The 19,793-nt window shown below is 42.0% G+C and overlaps 1 protein-coding gene across 1 annotated transcript; it reads right to left on the reverse strand.

Annotated features, from left to right (window-relative positions):
• Positions 1 to 9,790: 9,790 nt before the first annotated feature.
• LOC115773709 (interferon gamma-like) lies at positions 9,791 to 14,180 on the reverse strand. The gene is made up of 4 exons (XM_030720585.1): positions 14,061 to 14,180; positions 12,807 to 12,878; positions 10,626 to 10,913; positions 9,791 to 10,004 (listed from the first exon to the last, which is right to left on the reverse strand). Exons 1-4 carry the CDS (start codon positions 14,178 to 14,180, stop codon positions 9,861 to 9,863), a joined length of 624 nt encoding a protein of 207 aa, XP_030576445.1. The 3' UTR covers positions 9,791 to 9,860.
• Positions 14,181 to 19,793: the final 5,613 nt, after the last annotated feature.

The following is a 19,793-nucleotide window of genomic DNA, read 5'->3' on the forward strand; positions in this document are numbered from 1 at the left end:
GCGAGCGGACAGCTTGGCTGTTAAAGCAGCGGGAACGCACATCTCCGAAAACGTCGAAGCACTTTTGCAATTAAGCAATATCCTGATAAACTGAGCAGATATTTGATGTTTATTTTGTGTCACAGGATATTTCAAATTTTTTCACAGTTTTAGCTGCTCTCCTCTGCCATTGCTGCATTGGAGTTTCATTTGAAATGCATTCTGGGATACTTGGCTGCACCAAGTCCACACAAGTCAGCACCAATGCATCCTCGATAGAAGGGGCGGAGCAAGAAAACATCCCGGCATTTTGAGCGATGCCTTTATGCAAATTTTGGAATTGGAACAAAACTTGGGCTGAGAGTGACGATGTTTCACAAGTTCACAAGTACACACAAGTACACACAAGTACACACATGTGCACATATTGAGAAACGGCCCCAGACTAAGACACACAAACCTGATACTGAGACAGACGATAAACAAACACAGAGAGGAGGTAGGAAAGAACAGAATGAGGTTATAAAAGATGACTGAATATTATATAATCAAGAACCTAGAAACTCATAAACCAAAACATAATTACAAGAAGCTGCTTACATCCACAAGCTGATCACAGATCAAGTAGATCACAGCTTTGCCTTCATGCTCAGCTCTCTTCACCACAACAGATAAGTTCAGCCTCCTCTGCACTGCAGATGCTGCCTCTGTTAATCTGTTAATCTGTCGCTCCCTTTTCACGAACGAGAGCCCGAAATGCTGCCAAGATGCTCCACTTGGGGCAGCAACTCATTCCCAACCTGAACTATGCTTGCCACCATTTTTCCTGTGGAGAATCGTGGCCTCCACAGCTTCACATTCAGCTGCAAACTGTCTAAGTGCAGTTCAGAGGTCATCACCAGATGAAGCCAGAAGAACCAGATCATCATGCGAGAAGCAAACATGTGATCCTGAGGCCACTGAAGCGCACACCATGTGACAGAGGTTAAAAAGTAATGCATTACGTTACAGCGTCACCACCACTTCATAATCAGCTTGTGGATGAAGGGTGTAGTTTACTGTGCATTTACCTCTGAGAATTCTGACTTTACCTTTTTGATATTGGTAGCATGTTAGTTTTGCATTTGCATGCATGATCTTCACATACGTTTGACTTGAAATGAACATCAGACACTAACAGTAAGTGGACAATAAGGAAAAGCAGAACAGACCCTTAGAGTTTATTAATCCTTTGATATGTGAGAGGTAGCAACACAAGTTTTCCCATCGTTTTCCTCCCTGATCAGAGCATTACTGTTGACTCTCCATGGTTTATTATCACTGGTGCTACAATAACTTCTCCATTTTGAATTCTTCAGCTGCCTTCAAATGTAAACACGCCAGTGGTTGGATCAGCAGAACTACAACCTCAAAGATCACAGACCAGCTGCAGTTTAACCATCTATTTCAATATTATTTCATACTCTACTCAAAAAACTTAAAGAAACACTTTTTAATCAGAGTTTAACATAAAGTCAGAGTCACTGCTGGTAGCATGAGGTCATACCTGGACCCTACAGAGGCTTCACAGGTAGTCCAACTCCTCCAGGATGGCACATCAATACGTGCCATTGGCAGAAGGTTTGCTGTGTCTCCCAGCACAGTCTCAGAGCATGGAGGAGATTCCAGGAGACAGGCAGGAACTCTAGGAGAGCTGGACAGGAGAAGGTCCTTAACCCATCAGCAGGACCGGGATCTGCTCCTTTGTGCAGGAGGAACAGGATGAGCCCTGCAGAGCTACAAAATAACCTCCAGCATCCACTGGTGTGAATGTCTCTGAGCAAACCATCAGAAACAGACTTCATGAAGGTGGTCTGAGGGCCTGACGCCCTCTAGTGGGCCCTGTGCTCACTGCCCGGCACCGTGGATCCAGACTGGCATTTGCCATAGAATAGCAGAATTGGCAGGTCCACTATTGGTCACCCTGAGCACATGTGACAGATGTGAAAGGGTCTGGAAAAGCCATGGAAAACATTATGCTGCACTTAACATTGTTCAGTATGACCGGTTTGGTGAAGGGTCAGCGATGGTCGGGGGAGGTATATCCACGGAGGGACACACAGACCTCTACAGGCCAGGCAACGGCACTCCTGACTGCCATCAGGTATCAGGATGAAGTCCTGGGACCTCTCAGACCCTACGCTGGTGCAGTGGGTCCTGGGTTCCTCCTGGTGCACGACAATACCCGGCTTCATGTGGCGAGAGTATGTAGGCAGTTTCTGAAGGATGAAGGAACTGATACGACTCACTGGCCCCCACACTCACCTGACCTAAATCCAATAGAACACCTCAGACTGTCCAGGAGCTCAGTGATGCCCTGGTTCAGATCCGGGAGGAGATCCCCCAGGACACCCTCCATCCATTAGGAGCCCTGACATTATCAGGCATGCTTACAAGCATGTTGGGGCCACACAAACTACTGAGGACCATTTTGAGTTGCTGCAATGACATGTTCCAGTCTGCTGCATCATTGTTTCCAGTTAGATTTTTGGGTCATCTTTGAATTCAGCCTCTGTAGGTTTTTCTTTTTTTTAGCAGTGAATAAATAACCTTTTTCCTGTGAATTTCTTTGTTATTCATATGTTATTAAGATTATTTCTATCTGATATGCCCTCAGTGGTTAGATAACAATCTGTGATGTGTTTGCTTATGTGTCAGATATTTCCTGCTGCTAATATGAACAGTAAAAAAGAAACTTTTCAATTCATTTATTTTGATTTTTCTTCTGCAGTGCTTTTATTTAGACATTTAGTGCTTTAATGCAACTTTACGACAAATCCCTTTAACAGTAGTGACGTTCCCATTAAAATCAGCTGTATTTGTGTTTAGTGCTAATCTATGTTTATATTATACAATCCTGTGAAAAACTAAGTACGCCCCAAGAGTCAGTAGAACCACTTTTACCAGTTATAAGTCAAAGTAATAGTTTCCTCTATGACTATCAGTTTCTCCCATCACTGTGGTGAAATTTTGGCCCACTCTCGTTCACAGCGTATCTTCAGCTCAGCGAGGTTTGCAGCGTTCATTCATGCACAGCTGTCTGAAGGTCCCAGCGCAGCATTCAGTGGGGCTGAGGAGGTCTGGACTCTGACTGGGCCGTTGAACCTCCTTCATTCTTTTCTTTTTCAGCGCATGTGCTTGGGATTATTGTACTGTGGATGGCCCAGTTTGGTCCAGGCTTCAGCTGTTTGTCAGTTCATGGTTGACTCAGTGACTGCAAGGAGCCCAAAACCTCGGCCCTCCTCCACCGTGCTCACAGCTGCTCTGAGCTGTTTGTGCTGATGTGCATTCTGGACAAACATCTGCACTTTGGTCCAGAGGAGAGAAGAGCCTTTCTCCTGGCAGTTGTGATTTTGTGCTATATAAATTAAACTGAATTGAACTGAAACCTTCCAAACAGGTTCAGGGTTTTTCTAATTGTGCTGTAATGAATTTTATCCTATAACATGCTGACAGAGGTTTGGTCCTTGAGTGTTTTGCAGTTTTCTGAGCATTGCACAGTCTGACCTTGGGATGAATTTGCAGCTCCTGGGAAGATTGTGGCATTGTGTTAATGCACACCTGAATGCTCCAGACCTGCAAACCTCCAAAACTTCTGCTTTTATAGAGGTGCTCACAGTGCCAATGATCAGTTAATCAAGTGCATCTGATTTGCAGCACCTGGCTGCTTCCTGCCCCAGTAGTTCCCATGGAAGCAGTAAAGGTGGACCTTTTCTCAGGACTACATGTTTAAAAATCACATGTTAGCATTTAGCCTCACAGAGCTGCTAGCATGCCTGCAGACTCTCGTTAAAGTCGTTTTCTGCTGCGTTTTGTTTAATTTCAGTACTGATAAGTTCTTTTGATCTTAAGTGTCAGACATTCTGTCCCTCAAAGCAATCCAGCACCACGAATCTGTGGTTTCCTCTCCTGTGGATCTCTTTAAAGGCACAGGCGTTGGTTAAACGAGCTGCTGATGTTACCAGAAAACAAAACATGCTCCACGGCGCCTGTTCACTGCAGCAGCTCAGAACTTTGAGTTAATCCATTCTGAATATTATCTGCCATTTGAAGACATGCAAAAACGTATTTCCATTTTCTCACAGTAGCACCTGCAACTCGCTGACTCACACTGAAACCCACACTGACACACACTTGCAGAGCGGCCACAGAAACAGAGGTGGGGGGTAAAAGTTGAGTCTCTCTGTCTCTGTGTTGTCATGTTTTCCACTGCAGTCCTGCTGAAATGCAGCAGTACGCCCCCTCGATGCTTTATATTACATCCACACCATGCAGCAGTACAAACACAAGTCCAAACAGAGACATTATCTACTGGCCTGTGTTGTCATTTATAACTGCCAGGATTCTCATTTACCGCCTACAGCGTATTTGCTATTTCTTATCATTTCTGCATCTAAGCTGCTTAATAGCATGCTTCCTGATGCTATGCAAGAAGGCTTCAAGAATGCCTGCACACCGTGAGAGTTTGTACCCAGTGAATAAAAAAAAAAATCCAAATTATGGGCAATAATGATACTTTATTTTACCAAATAAAAGGCCTGATAAACAATAAAATAAAACCCGCTGTATTAGTGTAACTGCAGTGTAACAACAGTGTAAGCTTTGCAATTGTTATGCTATCTGCACAGTTATAAACGCAGTTTTTTTTAGGTACACCAAGTATTTCCATGATAACTAAATCACTGAGAAAATGACAGCATTCAGTTCTGATAAAAACAGCTTAAAGTGTTTGTTGACTTTACACCAACAAAGAAATTGAATGTAAATTTATAAATAAAAGAAGCACTAGGATTGAACCTTGGGGAACTCCACTCATGAGGTTGGTTTGCTAAGTCTTCACTCTATGTATAAAAAAAAAAAAGACAAAAAGAAACTAAAAACAGATCCCCTTAAAAACATTTTTTACTGCCTGTTTATCTTCGCAACAGTTGTGAAGTCCCTCAAAGACTCTTCATTGACCACACACAAACACACAATGCTGCAGCTCTTGTTTCTGTGGGGAAGCACAGCTCTGGTTCTTAGAAGTCACAGCCTCACACACAAACACGCAGTCACTTCGCAGTGCACTGTGGGTAAGTGCTGCACTTACTGTAACAAGGGCTACATGACATTTACCAGAAGTGATGTCACGGGAAGTGACATCACAGCTGTGGGTTGCAGGGTGGGGGTCTAACTCGTAGCTGCAGAAGCACCCAGACCCGCCTGTCTGCCTGCAGAGGCTCGTGGTCTGTAAGTTTATTGTTGGGGCCTGTGCAAGTTCACAAAACATGGAATCAGTCTAAATTAATTAGTTTTTAAATCTGTATCAACCTTTGAAAAATAGTGGAAAATGACTAAGAAGTCACAGGTAAAGATATTACCTTATAAGAGAATGATAAGCTTATGAAATGCAAAGATAAATATTTAACCAGCGGATCCTGGCTTTTATGCTTGTGACACAGATGATTTTACATGGTTTCATTTATACAACCAGAGCCAACAATGGAGTTGCACAAAGTGCCATGAAGCTGCATCACTTGAATAAATGCTCCACATAATGTACAGTAAGTAGAATATATAAATGTGTGTGCCATTTTTGATTCATCAAAACAAACTGCATTCATGTGAAAAAGAGCTTTCGTGACTCCCTGCAGTCAGTCTCTGCAGGCCTCAGTTAGCATGCTAGATGTTAAAGTTCATGACGGTACAATTAGAAAAGGACTGAACTTGGAAGGAGTGCCAGCAGAAGGCCTCGTCTCTCTGAAAGAACATGGCAGCATGGCTTAGGTTTGCAAAGCTGCACCTGAACAAACCACAAGCCGTCTGACAAAAGTGAAGATGTTTGTCCATAATGCACAGCAGCACATTTGGAGAAACCCAAACACAGCATATCAGCAACACCTCATACCAACTGTCAGCACGGTGGTGGAGGGGTGATGATTCGGTTTTGTTTTGCAGCCACAGGACCTGGGCACCTCGCAGCCACTGAGCCAAGCATGAACTCCTCTGTACACCAAACTATGCTGGAGTCAGATGTGTTGGCTGTAACACGTTCCGAAGTTACGCATTACTGTAAGCACATTACGTTTTTCATTAACACAGTGAAGTAATATGTCACGGCACTAAATTCAGTAATAACATTAAAGTTACAGTTAGGATGTTACTTGTGTAATCTGCACGACAGGCGGCTAGAACAAAAAAGACGCTTTTTTTCTTCCTGCAGTCGCTCTCCAATCGACTGATTTCAGTTTGTGTGGATGGAGGAGGGAAAAAGTGGAACATCTAAGCTGTTGAGGAGTGGCAACATGAACATTACTTTTATTTTTATTGCACAAAAGATCACAAGAGCACGATGGTAAAGTCCAAACTGAGTGCAGGACAGACACAACTGGATTATGCTGCTAACACAACATTGGCTCTTTGCAAGAATCTGCAGAGACAGCATGCTAACACAAAGCTAGCCAAGAACCCAGAACGATGCTAAAGCTGAGTGTCTGCAGACCTGATATACTGCAGGTAACAAAGTCAGTGATAAGAGTCAGGCTTGTGGCTCCCGTTTCTACCTGTCCACGTTTCTGCAGTGTGGATTGTGTGGATCACTTTAAAGTTTCTTTGGGCTGATTTTCTTTGTGTTGCTGGTTGTGTGTTCAAACATAAAAGCTGAAAGGCAGATCCTGCATGTCCTCATTAGGATAGCAATTTGTGTCAGCGTGTGTGGGACTCAAGCCTCAGGTTTATAGTTAACTGATCATTATGTGATTGAAACTGATTGAAATTCTTCTCTATTTATGCCTTCCTCTTTATCAGCACAGCTCTGGTACATAAACAGTTCACGGCACATTATTCTTGTATAACTGTGTATGTGGTGATTAAATGTGACACTGGTGTTATCATGTGTCTAACTTGGTTGTTTTGGTGTCATCACCACAGCTTGTTTGAGTTTTGGTGCAGTTTGGTTTCCTCTTGGTTTGGTTTTGGTTTTCCTTTCTTTGGAGGAACCTTTGAGTTCTCTACAGCCTTGTTTTCTATATCTGCAGCTCTGGTGGACATTTGAGATGAGCTCTGATCATCACGGAGCGCACTCTTCCATACACCAGTTGTACATTTAGAAACATGTTATTCCAAGCAACACTTTGTCATTTTACTGTTTAAGCTTCCTCTTACTAGTTTTCTTTTCCGCTTAAACCTTGCTCATGGATCCAAGGCTGCTGGGGAGGGGAACCTGTCATGTACTGGGGTGTTGAAACGAGGCAGAGACTGATGCAGAAAACAAAAAGTCCAAAAACAAGCCAACAGAAAGCCATTCACATGAGTCCATGAGGGTAACACACTGGATAGTGCAACCGACACTGAGTCAAAGGAAGGACTATTTATACACATATGAGGTAATCTGGGAGAGTACTGAGGCACAGCTGAAATGAATTTAGGCAATGCTGGGAGAGAACGATGCCTCAGACAAGTAAGCTACCAAAACAAAACAGGAAAAGAAACTCAAACATCACTGAAACCCAAAACACGAGTGAATATAGCAGAAGGGGAAAACACAGGAGGATGAGACAGACAGGACTCCATAAACTGGAACTGAAACAACCAGAAGTGAGACTGGAAATACTTCAGAATAACAGAAGCACCAAAACAGGAGCTGAATATGGGGGAGAGAAAAACTCTAGAAATACATGCAAATAGCAACTAAAATAGAACCAGGACTAAAGTCTTGATGGAAACTGAGTAAACAAAAACCTATAAAGTAAACAAAACAAAATGCAACCAAACAGGAAGTACATTTTAAAATATTCAGTGCTTCAAAACTCGGGAAGAGATGTGTTTTGGTTTATTTCTGATTAATTTGATTCTTAATGTCACGGTGAAATGTGGCCTTCTCTTGCTGATAATTAGTTGGGAGCGTGATGCGGCCCACATGGGCCTTCCGGGTTGTTGCGTGTTTGTCTGTGCGTTAGCTGGTGATGCACTGCAGCAAGAGTTACACTGAATCATGTCTGCAGCAGGAGAGGATGACCAGCATTTCATTTTACTGTGCAGAAGTTACACTTTTTTTAGGACCGGTCTCACGGCACTTTATTAAATGGTCACAAAGGATGAATCAACTTTTAGGTGACCATGGACACAAATTACATTTTTCATATCAGTGAACACAAATTTGTGAGTAATGCGCTTCATATTCTCATATTGTTCCCCTGCCACTGAGAGTGCACCTTGGATGGTTCAGTGGAGAACATCTGTTTATTCTCCTGGCGTCTATCTCTGGTGTACCTCTTCAGGCGGTGAGCCGAGGCTGTGAGTCTTTGCTCGGCCGTTTCTGAGGCCTCAGGTATGGACAGCCTGTTGTACCCTTTCTTCATCACACCTTTCTGCAGCTCTGAGAGCTGCTTCCTCCGTGCTGCCTTGATTTTAGCCTTCTAAAAGACATAGCAACCATTGTATTTGAACCCAAGCCATGATATGTTTTTCTCAACCTAACCTGGTAGATTTTAATGCCTAAACAAAACCAGTTATTTAAAAATGATGTGAAAAATCTGTGATGTGTATGACTTTGGTGAGGACTCGCTCCTCCTCCACCCCTCCAAGTACATATGAGCATATACTGACAAAAGGTTGTGTTCAGGGACACAATAATGTTGGAAATTCACATTGGGGAACATGAAGAAAACTGGTTGTGACTGTATCACGAACTGCCATGAGACGGGGTTGGGTCGGAGTCCTTGTGCATTCTCCTTCACTCCTTTCCTTCCTAATGTTTTCCATTAAGGTCGAGGAAAAGAGATCAGGAAAAAGCACAGAGGAGATTTTTTTGGGACTTTGACCATAGCCCGGGTTTTTGGAGGACCAAGGACCAGTCACATCAAACCTACTACAAAGTGCATCATCATAAAAAAACAGCAAACACATGAAACATAATCTGCTGCATTCTGTTTTATTCAGGTGCATTTGTGTGCCTGTGCCAATCAATAAATTAACAATAAATAATCAACAATCAACAACTTAAATAGCAAATAAATAAAGAAAACTACAACATGTCAGTAAAATAGAAAGTGAACTACTACAGTACCCAAACTAACTGTTCAGAGTCGTCGTAGTACATTTAAGTACTTTGTACTGTAAACATCATCAGTTCTCATCGACCCTGCAGTGGAGAAGTTGGGAAACGGTGACAAAAAGTCAACTTACAGAATAAAATCATGTGAAAATTTCACAGGAAATTCATCACATAAAAGACGTTTCACATGTTTTGTAATACTTCGACATGATATTCAGAATGTGATCAATCTGAAAACCTTTCAGATGCAAAGTTCTGTCCAATCAATAATCAGCAGTCAGTCTGGACCCGCCCATTTCTCCACTACAGTCCAATCTCAGTGCATCAGGAGGAAGTTTCACTCAAAGAATTCAGATTTGTTTTGATACATTTATAAAAATACAATAAAAAGTTACAAAATATTTACTAAAAAATACATTATAACCAGCATTAAACATTATCTCTGTTTCCTGAGCTTTTAATAATGTGCAGTTTTTAAAAAGAAAAAAACAAAAAAAACAAGAAGAAGAAATCACTGAGTGAAACTCCATGTTGAAAACTATTAGTTATCTCAGGATCCTGCAGTGAAAATATTCCACAGGATCAACTTGTCATGCTGCTTTCAAGTATCACACCAAACTATTTAAAAAATATTTTTCCAAGGCTCCAATATTATAAGGCTTAGGCTGCTCATCTCATAAATATATTAAAAACTACTAACTCGGCACACTGGCTTCAATTTGAACATTTTTAGGTCGTGTAAAATTCAAATGTCCAGCAAACATCCTCGTTTTACTGTTATTGCGGTTTATGCCCTTCGGGTCACGGTTTAGCCCCTCTGGTGACCTTTGGCCTTTGTTTGCCGCCGCCGTCGGCGTCGCCGCTGCATCTTGATTTCGGGGAGCGAGCTCGCCTCCTCGTACAGCTGCGGCAGCTGCCAGAGCGCTTTGCTCTGAACGATGTGGTCGTCCATCTACAGGAGAGACACACAAAGGCAAGTTCAGCATAACTGTTGAGCACACAGCCACAGAGAGGACGCTGATAGTGTTAAATGACGTCACATAAGCACAGCTGGAAATGAAAACACAGGTTTACATGTTTCAAAGCCTTCCCTGATACTCAGTAAGTAGGACCTTTGTGAGCTTTCAGAATTACTATGACTGCTTTACAGTGGAAGGTAAGCCCTGCTTAAAGATTCACTTTAACCCTGTGAGGTCTAAGTCATCATCGGCGGTAACCCTGATCCTGTCCCTGGAAAAGCACAATGTAAACAGTCTTTTTGTCCCGTAATTGCCATAAAATGTATAAACAGAACAAAAATGACAGCTTTTGATTGCACAGAGTTTGGGGTTAATGTTGGGCCTGGTGCTACACACCATCCCATGGTGTAAGCATCAGATATACACACAACTAACACTCAATCAGTGCATAATCCTCAGAAAGGCCTTCCAGAAACATCACTATGGGCCTTACATAAAGCCCTCATGGACATGGCTTTGAGCCCACCGTGAGCCTCTTTTTCACCACATAACCTTTAAAGCCTTCTTTGAGGTTGTTTGCAGAGACAGCACTGAGCGTTCAGACAGCTTCCTACCTTGATATGTCTGAGGGTCTGCAGTCCCTGCAGAAGCTTCTCCTGCTCCTGATAGCGGTGCCGCTTCAGCTCCTGGACCTTCCTCAGGATGTATTTCAGCTGTGACCTGACATCTCGGCCCGCTGCCGATCCCGCGTTGCTGGGGTCGCTGGAGGCGGCGGTGACGGCAGAGCCAGGTTGCGCGTTGCTCCCGGCAATCTGGGGGCTCGGAGTGGGCAGCTGCTTCAACATGTGGCCGAACAGCTTTTCGTAGGAGTCTAAAACGCCGCCCATGAAGACCAATTTGGTCTGAGAAAGAGAGACACAGAGTTAATGACAGGAAATGTTTACTGCTTTTGTAGTTATACCAGTTAAAACAGAAGTGCATGTGCTTCATGTCTGTTTTTACTAAATATGCCTTTAGGCACCAAAAATGTGACATTTTCCTGATTTTGGGCGTCTCAAAGTCTAAAAGCTAAAAACAGAAGTAAATAAACTTAAAGAAAAGCTGTGGTATAATGACTAGATTGCTTGACAAAGGTGCTAAAACCTTTTTACACAATGGAAAAAACTCTGTGGTTTCCCACACAACAGTTAAGCTGAGTGTAGATTAGGCCTGAAAGGGGAATGCCACTCATTGACTGCTGCTGAAGCTGAGTGTCACATCCATGCTCTGCTGAGAGGAGTGAAACTAGTTTGGATGTTAGAAATGAGAGTTACAAAAGCCGTGATGAAACACTGTCCTGTAACCTGAGAGAGGCAACAACACGATGCAACTGACCAGGTTTAGGTGTGTGTGGGGGGGCAGACTGTGCTAAAGCTAACATGAGTCATTAAAAGTGTCTGAACTGGAAAAAATGTGAAACATGTGAAATGCCACACCTGCCGTGGTGCTTCATGGTAGGTGTGGTGGTGAAAGAAACACTGAACAGGAAAACCCAGTGGGTGGCCATGGAGTTTATGCTAAATACCACCTTCTGTGCACCTATCTGCCAGCCTCTGCCCTGTGTACCACCGTGTGCATGAATTATTTTTTCCAACTTTTTTGACTAACCTGCCAAAATGTTTCTTAGAGTTGAAACAGTGAGTAAAAGCAGCCGAGCGAGCCGGCGCTGACCAAAGTAATCCACGAGCTGCAAACTGACTGGCTAAGTTGGTCAGCTGCAGTACAAGAAATTTTACATCAGTTTCCTTCAAGTTTTCTCCATTTTCTTTTTTTTTTTCCACCGTATAGTTTGTCATTATTTGCTTTAATCATCGTGCTACGGTGACAGTTTCAGGCTCCACGTATAATAAAATCAATAAGACTGCAGTTAGAAAGATTATTAAAAATTTGAAAAGACACCCTCCAGTTGTCTTTTTATTCCAAATCTGAAGCAGCCTAAACCTGAACCTGATCCCGTCTTAGTAAAACACTGTAGACTGGAGCTTCAGCCTGTCTTGGTGCTCAGCACTGAAAACCAACCACAAAGCGGCCTTATAGCAACGCTGATGAAAACTGAAAGTTTGATCTGGATCTGAGAATAGCTGCACGAAGGCTGCATATTGCAGAGCCAGCAAAGCAAAGGAAAAAACCACAAAAACCTCAACACACACTCCAGTGCTAAAAACAAGCAGGTTCAGCATGAAAGACAAAACCTGGAAACACCAGCTGCCTGCTGACTCAGGGAGTACGTGTTAGCCAAAGATGGTGGAGCTCAAGAGCAGGTTCACAACCATCGAGTGCCACCAGAAACGCCCTCAGTGGGGACATTAGCATGGACTCCTGAAGCTAGGAGCATGAAGACTGAGAGCAGGAGGAAGCAGGTGTCCTGGCTCCTTCCAGAGTTCAGAAATATACCTGCTAACATTCTGTCTTCACTCTTCAATAGAAATGTAAATGTCAATGTGAAGCAGGCAGACTTATAAATTCACTTTATCCTCAGCATCTTCATCACTAGAGATGGAGTGGAGGGATACACTGCCTCTTGTCAAGAAATAGTTCCTAGTTTCTTTGCATAGGGATGGGATCCAGCACCGTTTCTGGTCTTTAAGCTGAGCTTTAAGCTAAGTCACCTCACTGCTTCGTGTATTTCCCGTATTCTCTCATTTTCACTTAAGTTTGCACTTAATGTAGTATTTTAGAGCCATTTCTATGGACGGGATGTACTTGTTACATTTTGGGGACAGCCTACATGTTCCCATTGATCAAATGACTCTTACCTCCATTTTTCCACTGAGCTGCTCATTCGGGAAAACGGGCTTCCCATCAAATCTTTCCTTGTTGGAAATTTTCTGCAAAAGACACAAAAATAGATGTTTACATTTTGTTAAACATGAATAATGAAGAATAACCTCATAAATCTGTTACAAAGTGCTTCACAGTTGGGTTTTATCCCAAGATTAAGGAAACGTTAACCTATAAAAAACTGAGCTGACCTGATGGGCCGAGGGAGCCTGTTAAAGTTAAAGACCCTGATCAGATGACTGGAGCCGTTTAAATGGAAATGATAACATTTTAAAAAAGGAGATTCTGAATTTCAATGGAAGCCGGCTAGTTCTTGTTAGCAGGCTAGCTGCTGCTTCAGGGACCTGAGTGAGGATAATTTAGACTAACAGGTCCAAGTTATTGGAACTTAATCTTCAACCAATGACTAAAAATGAAAACTTGGAAAGTAGTCCCACTGGTGCATTCAAAGGCAGTCAGGTATACTGTGTGTGATGTCACATCTGAGATTGTAAATAAATTTATAAAGTTGCCTAAAAAAAAGATAAAAATTATATATATATATATATATATATATATATATATATATATATATATATATATATATATATATATATATATATATATATATATATATATATATAGTTTTTTTTTTAATATTTTTAAAGTGTTTTTTCTTGCAGTCATAAACAAGAGTGATAATAATCCCACAGCATTCATAAACGATGGCATGGGTTCAGCTGTTTCTGTGTTTATAATCTTCTGTTATTAGTGGTGCCTTCGAGGACTGGCATGAAGTTTACATTTGTTAAAAAAACAAAAACCAAACAAGCTGCAAAAATGGCAGCGGATGGTGCATTCAGGGACACTCCTATCTGTCATGTGAGTCTGACTCATTGACTGTCCCTGAATCCACCATCCCAGGCAGCATCTCTGCATCATCACATGACTGATATCAGTCTCATAAAGTTTACTACATGCAAGTTTACTGCAGAGGCTGTGTGTGTAATATTTAGCAGCTCGTGGGTGAAAATGGTCCTTTAACCACACACTAAAGTGGAAAATGCTAAAGGCTTCTTTGCACGTGCGTGTGTGTGTGTGCGCGTGCGTGCGCGCGTGTGTGTGTCTGTGTGTGTGTTTGTGGTGAGAGCATCACTGTGACAAATGAGAGGAAATACAAAGCCTGTAGAGCTACACAGACGGGTACCACACGAGTACTAAGTAGAAGTTGGAGTGAAGCGAATACTCACATAGTGCTGCAGGAGGCTCTGGATGGTCCTGTTCATTTCTTGGGGAATGTGGGATCCTCTGACCTGACAGGCAAAAAGCCACAGGCACAGACAGACCGCTGCCCTCACAGTGGTAGCCATTGTATCCCTGCTTGTTTCACCTCCGAATGCTTGTCGAGTCTGTGGTTTGATTCCCAATCCGGGCTGGTGTTTTCAGTTCCTGTCGGAGCAATGCCGAGGTCAGATACAGGCTGAGCGGAGTCCTCTGAGTGGCTGACTGGCTGACTGACTGATGGTCTGATTGACTCTCTGACAGTACCTCTCTTACCATGAAGTTGGCTCGAACTGTTTGACTTGTCTTGAAAGCTTTTATTTATAACTCGGTGAGAGAGTGGCAGAGAGACATAGACATACATGCACAGAGAGAGAGAGAGAGAGATGTCGCGATGATCTAGGTGTGAAAATGTGGTTGTGCAGTTTCCTTTAAATCAACAAACTTCATAGAAGAGGGTGAGGGGTCGGCTTTCCACTCATGCACATCACACCTCAATCATCTGCTCACTGCAGAATTTTATGTCTCCCATCTGTTTTATCGAAATTTGTGCTTTTACTGGTCAGACCTGAAATTGCAGAGGGGGTCTAACAGAGGCCTGCATGCATGCAACCCCCCCCAAAGCGTGCAATGAGGTTCCAGCAGCAACGCCTGGAAAGCACGCTGTGTGAAAGGGTGAGGTGGCGGCCTGCGTCGGAAATCATTAGATCCAGCGAAGCCGTTACGGAAACCATTACACCTCCAATGAATCCACTTCATCTGGGAATTCACAGCCACCTCTGAAGGTTTCTGACGGCATGCGTGTGCCACACCTCACCGATAAACTAATGCATCAATTTATCACTGTCACTTACAAGTTAATAGTTTGATTGAATGAAAGCTCAGTCATTTCTTAACCACTTAACTGGCGGCTAAAAAAAACAAAAAACGCCTGAAAAAGCATACCCAAATTAACCTGTGAGGTCATCAGTTTTGATGAATCAGACTATAACACTCAGAATATGTCTTTTTTTTTTTACATTTTTCTCCAAATCTTGGCAATCAGGGTACAAAGAAAGTAATTCTTTGCATGCTATTCTATGCATGCAAAACAATTCACATTTACAAGCTTAGGGTTAAGGTTCAGAGCTGGGGTTAGGCTCATCACAGGGTTAACCTCCTAACATCCACCGGGCCTGATAAACTGTTAGGAACTGTGAATTTTCACTTGTTTGGCACATCCAAACTGAGATACTATAACAGAGTTAAGTGAAAGATCTGAAAGGAAACGTGTACACGCTTCATCAGCATGCATGCTAAAACACCACCTTACCCTCAGCCTCAGTGGGTTAGGGTTTGGGTTAGGCGGCTGGTGCCCGGGTGGATGTTACAAGTTTAAACATGTAAATTTATAAAACAGAAAAACAAACAGGGGGAAATTGTGTGCTTACAGTTGTGGGACTGATGCACATTTGGAGCTCCAGCAAAAATTTATGGCATTCACAATGAGCTAAAAAGGCTTTTAACCCTGTGAGGTCTAAACCACCATTGGTAATTTATTTATTTTATTTATTTATTTTTCTTTTTTTTGGGGGGGGGTGATCATCAGATTTTGAATTATGTTACTTAGAGTTATTTATTAGAGCTATTTATTTATTTTGTCCCCTGATCCCCAATTCTTTGAGCATTTGGGACATTAAACTGCTGAGTGGATGATTTGGGGTCCAAAGGAAAGGCAGCTCACGTCATCATGCAGCATCCTCCCCTTCCCTTTATTTATTTTCTGTTTGAGGATCTCTACCTTTATAAGGTGATTTCATATGTAATTTTTATCTTTACATTTTTTTAAACTAATTTTAGAATCCGTCTGACTCCCCATTTATTCTGCTTGTACAGAGTTGTTGGTTAGAGTTTCACATTAAAGTCCGAGGACAGTCATGGTTACGGCCATCGTCGGTGATGGTGCAGACCTCACAGGATTAACAGAAACAGAAGTTAACATACAAACAAATGTAATGTGACCCACGCGTTGGGAAACATTGCGCGCATTGTAACATGGTGGAATATATGTGCCTGTTGCTGCTGACTGGGTAACACCTATGACACATCTGCCAAACACGAGAAAATGCACCTCAAAGCCCGTTTCCCGCTTTTGCACAAGGTTTAAAGGAAACTGGTTCTTCAGGACAGAAACCGAAGCAACGCGTTGCACAGGTTGAAGCTGCATCTGGACAGGTAGTGTTTGAGGTTTTACTGGAAATACTGTAGCTTTTTGATAATGTGTATTTACACTGGGGACTACTGAGGCTCTAATACCTGCGGGGAACCCTGAAAGACCCTTATCCTGCAACGAGCTCTAAAAGCAAAGATCCTTCTGTTCCACCACTGAAGATGTGCCTTAGCTATTTAGCTTATTTTAGGCCATAATTTTGCATGTGCAGCACGTTTATTGTGGTGCAAAAAGCTGCAGAAATTTGCAGATGCAAACATACATGGAAATATGGTATATAAGGCAAAAACAGAGTTTGCACAATTTTAATAAGCTTGAAAATCAGTATTTTATATGGACGCATTCATTCTTCAGCACAGTCTGAACCCACTGTGGACACTCACATCAGAGTGCTGCTGATTTTCAGCACACTTCACATTACCATTTAAATCTGGTTCTTTGCTAAGTTGTCTGTTATGTGCATGCACAAAACCGGTTCATCTTCTCAATTAGGAACCTTTTCTATGCCTTTGTGATTACTGGACTGAAAATGAGTGAAGAAGCAGCGAGTGAAGAAAACCTTCAGAAAGCCTGGAGAGCGATTGCTCAAGGACGCTTCAAAAATTTCCTTGGAAGCAAAATATATAGAACTGATAGGTGGCTCAAGACTTTTGCACAGCACTGTAGGATGTTTTCACTGAAAATGAGTCTTTGACATCTTTACTACAGAAATGAAGTGAGTATATCTGTTAAACAACATCATAGTTTCATAAATAATGTTTGATTATCAGGGTGATGTTATATTCAGGCCAGTTTGGTACTTTGAGTGTTCATGTTATTGTGATCCAGTAAACACATAACATGGATCATTCTGCATAGTGAGGACTGTTAATTTTTTGTCAGAGAAACTCATATAGATCCTGTTTCTTAGTTTTATATCATGGAATTTGCTGACAATACACAAAATATAAAATATCAGCAAACTTGTACTGTATCTGTAAACTGTTCAGACCCAGAGCAGCTTAAGTTCTGTCAGCTGCAGCTTTAATGAAAACTCGATTAAACTTACATGATGAGAAGTAAAAAGAGCGGCTCAATAGGACTGCACATGTGAATAATCTAAAGGGCACTTAAGTAACACACCCAGCTACCTGAGTCACACAGCACCGTGGACTCCAGCTGAGAGTGCGTGAAGATTAGCGTGCATGCAAATGAGATAGACGTTAGACAGAAGTAATGCATAAACAGTAACAGTAAATCAATAGTAGTGGACAAAAATGTTAACATTTGGAAATCGGGACACTCAAGTAACCAAAAGAGTTTAATTTGACCTTTATTAAACTATAAAAATAAAACGGTTTTTCAAAATAAAAAAACTTCCCTGGACAAGCCCCCAGTTACACTACAGACCAACATATAGCTGATCATGTAAAGTGGGGACAGAAACCAGAATTTATAAAATAACTGAGGTCTAAGTCATCTTCAGTGATGACCTTATCCATAACTTATCAGAATATGTAGGGTTTTTGTTCCTCCTAAGTCTTGTCAATCAGCAGGTAAAAATAAAACAAGCCTAGCTGACATCGTCTAAAATTCTTTACATTTTTCTGAAAAAGTTCTTCTTGCTTTTCTCCAAAGAGACTGAGAGAATTTCAAATCTATGTTAAGTGTAGATGAATAAGCAGCCATGAGAGGATGATGAGCTCCAACAACAAAGGAGTGCTCACCATGCAAGCCTCTTTTTTCAAAGTAAGACAATGAATCCCCGGGACTTCCTGAAGACCACCAAGAGTTCAGCATTTGCTACAAAGAGCAGGTAGAAGCAGATAAGTATAGAAAAAATAATATCAAATCTCAAACTGAATCTTATAAGCTGGACCTGTCCTGGTTACTTCAGAGTGACATCATGAAGGTGTTTAGGTTTTTTTACACTGAAACTGTAGCAGTAATGACCTCTGTTAATAAAAGTTTGTGTTTAAAGTGTCAGGGGAAAACGTCTGAGGACAAACTACTGCAGAAAATGTCCATATAAACCAACGTGATGCTGTGTTTTCACACTGCTGCTGCATATCTTTACATGAGTGCTATAAACAGGACATCTTCAAAAATATAATGTTAAGTCCTTAAAGCATCGCATTATATTATAAAGAGCAGTGGATAATTGTAGAGAGGAGACTGTCAGGTAAGATGATGACAGGAAATGATGTCATTCTAGGTGTGAAGGCTTCTATTGAGTAATCAGAGCGGCGTGCAGTTCCCCATTCAGTTTAAAGGAAACAGATGTGATGTACAATGCACGGGTTTTCTTGTCAGCTCCACGCCCGTTCATGAAAAAAATTTATTCTTTGGCAATAGCTATGCTGAGAATATTAGTGCAACATAGAGTGTGTGGAAAAAACCCTGCTGCCACTTGTATTAGAGGAAGCCAACTAAAAACGAGGTGTAACCACAGAAAGGTCTGACCTTCAGAGAAAATGATTCACTGCAAATGAAGTCTTTGTGGAAAAAATGCATTCTGCTATTCCATCAGTTAATGAAGACCACTCGAGTTTGCAAAATGATGCTCATTGTTATTGTTACTATAATATCTCTGCAGCTCTACAACTTAAACAGATTAGTGTCTGTGTTGCACCAACCACACGAACAGTCTCCTGCAAATCTGGCCTTTAGTCTGAGGCAGGAACCGATGGAGATAATGATCATAAAGGGGTCTATGTCTTCTTCTGAGAGACTCTGCAGGTTATGATGGCTGTTTGACAGATATCTTTACTTCATTTCTGCAGTAAAGATGTCAAAGACTCAGCGCAGACAGCTGCATTGTGTCTGTGATGGACAGAACAGATAAACTTTACTCATAACCTGAATATAAAGTCACTCGCTGGTTTCTGAAGCTATGATTTGAATAGGTTTGGTTTGATTTAGGTTTTTTCCTCCCTCTGGCTTTATCATCTATTTTACTCTAAATGGGGTCAAATGAACAACGTGCTGCATTAAATAAGACTTCAAACTAATGAGGACCATAAACTCTACACAAGAGTGTTCACACAGGGTGTAAATTGTGTTATAAAGTGTGTCTCAGTGCATGAATGCTAAAATGCCACCATCATCTCAGTGTGATCCCAGAACAAGATTCCCAGCAGGAAATCCTTTTTCAGTTCTGCAGCACAGAATTTATATGTTTGCATCACAACCCCTGCTAACATTTCTGAAGTGGTCTTCATGTGAGCCGGCCTGCTGATACACATCCACTGCAGTGTGAATAGCCAAACACAGTGCATGAACTACAACCACCACATGTGCTGTAAGAGAAATTCTTTAAAGTTTGCACATATCTGCATCTCCTGTCACCTTTGTTAGCACAGGAAGCGCTAAAGCAAGTGAGGAGCGACCTTTGGCTTGGTCTAAAGCGACAGCCAGTGCGAGGCTAAGGTCACACGAGGCCCCGAGCTCTGCAGGAAGGAGACAAAGAAATGCAGGAAACAGGAAGACAAACAGGAAGGCAGACAGGTACGCT

The sequence above is a fragment of the Archocentrus centrarchus genome, chromosome 23 (genome assembly GCF_007364275.1).
Source record: "Archocentrus centrarchus isolate MPI-CPG fArcCen1 chromosome 23, fArcCen1, whole genome shotgun sequence".
Classification (NCBI taxonomy): Eukaryota; Metazoa; Chordata; class Actinopteri; order Cichliformes; family Cichlidae; genus Archocentrus; species Archocentrus centrarchus.

What these genes read in the sequence shown, in the direction of transcription:
- LOC115773709 (XM_030720585.1), bottom strand. Translation starts at nt 14,180, where the DNA reads ATGGCTACCACTGTGAGGGCAGCGGTCTGTCTGTGCCTGTGGCTTTTT. An exon ending in AGAGCCTCCTGCAGCACTAT is followed by an intron (nt 12,879 to 14,060) that starts GTGAGTATTCGC and finishes TGTCTTTTGCAG; the next exon opens with AAAATTTCCAACAAGGAAAG. An exon ending in AGACCCTCAGACATATCAAG is followed by an intron (nt 10,005 to 10,625) that starts GTAGGAAGCTGT and finishes TCTCTCCTGTAG; the next exon opens with ATGGACGACCACATCGTTCA.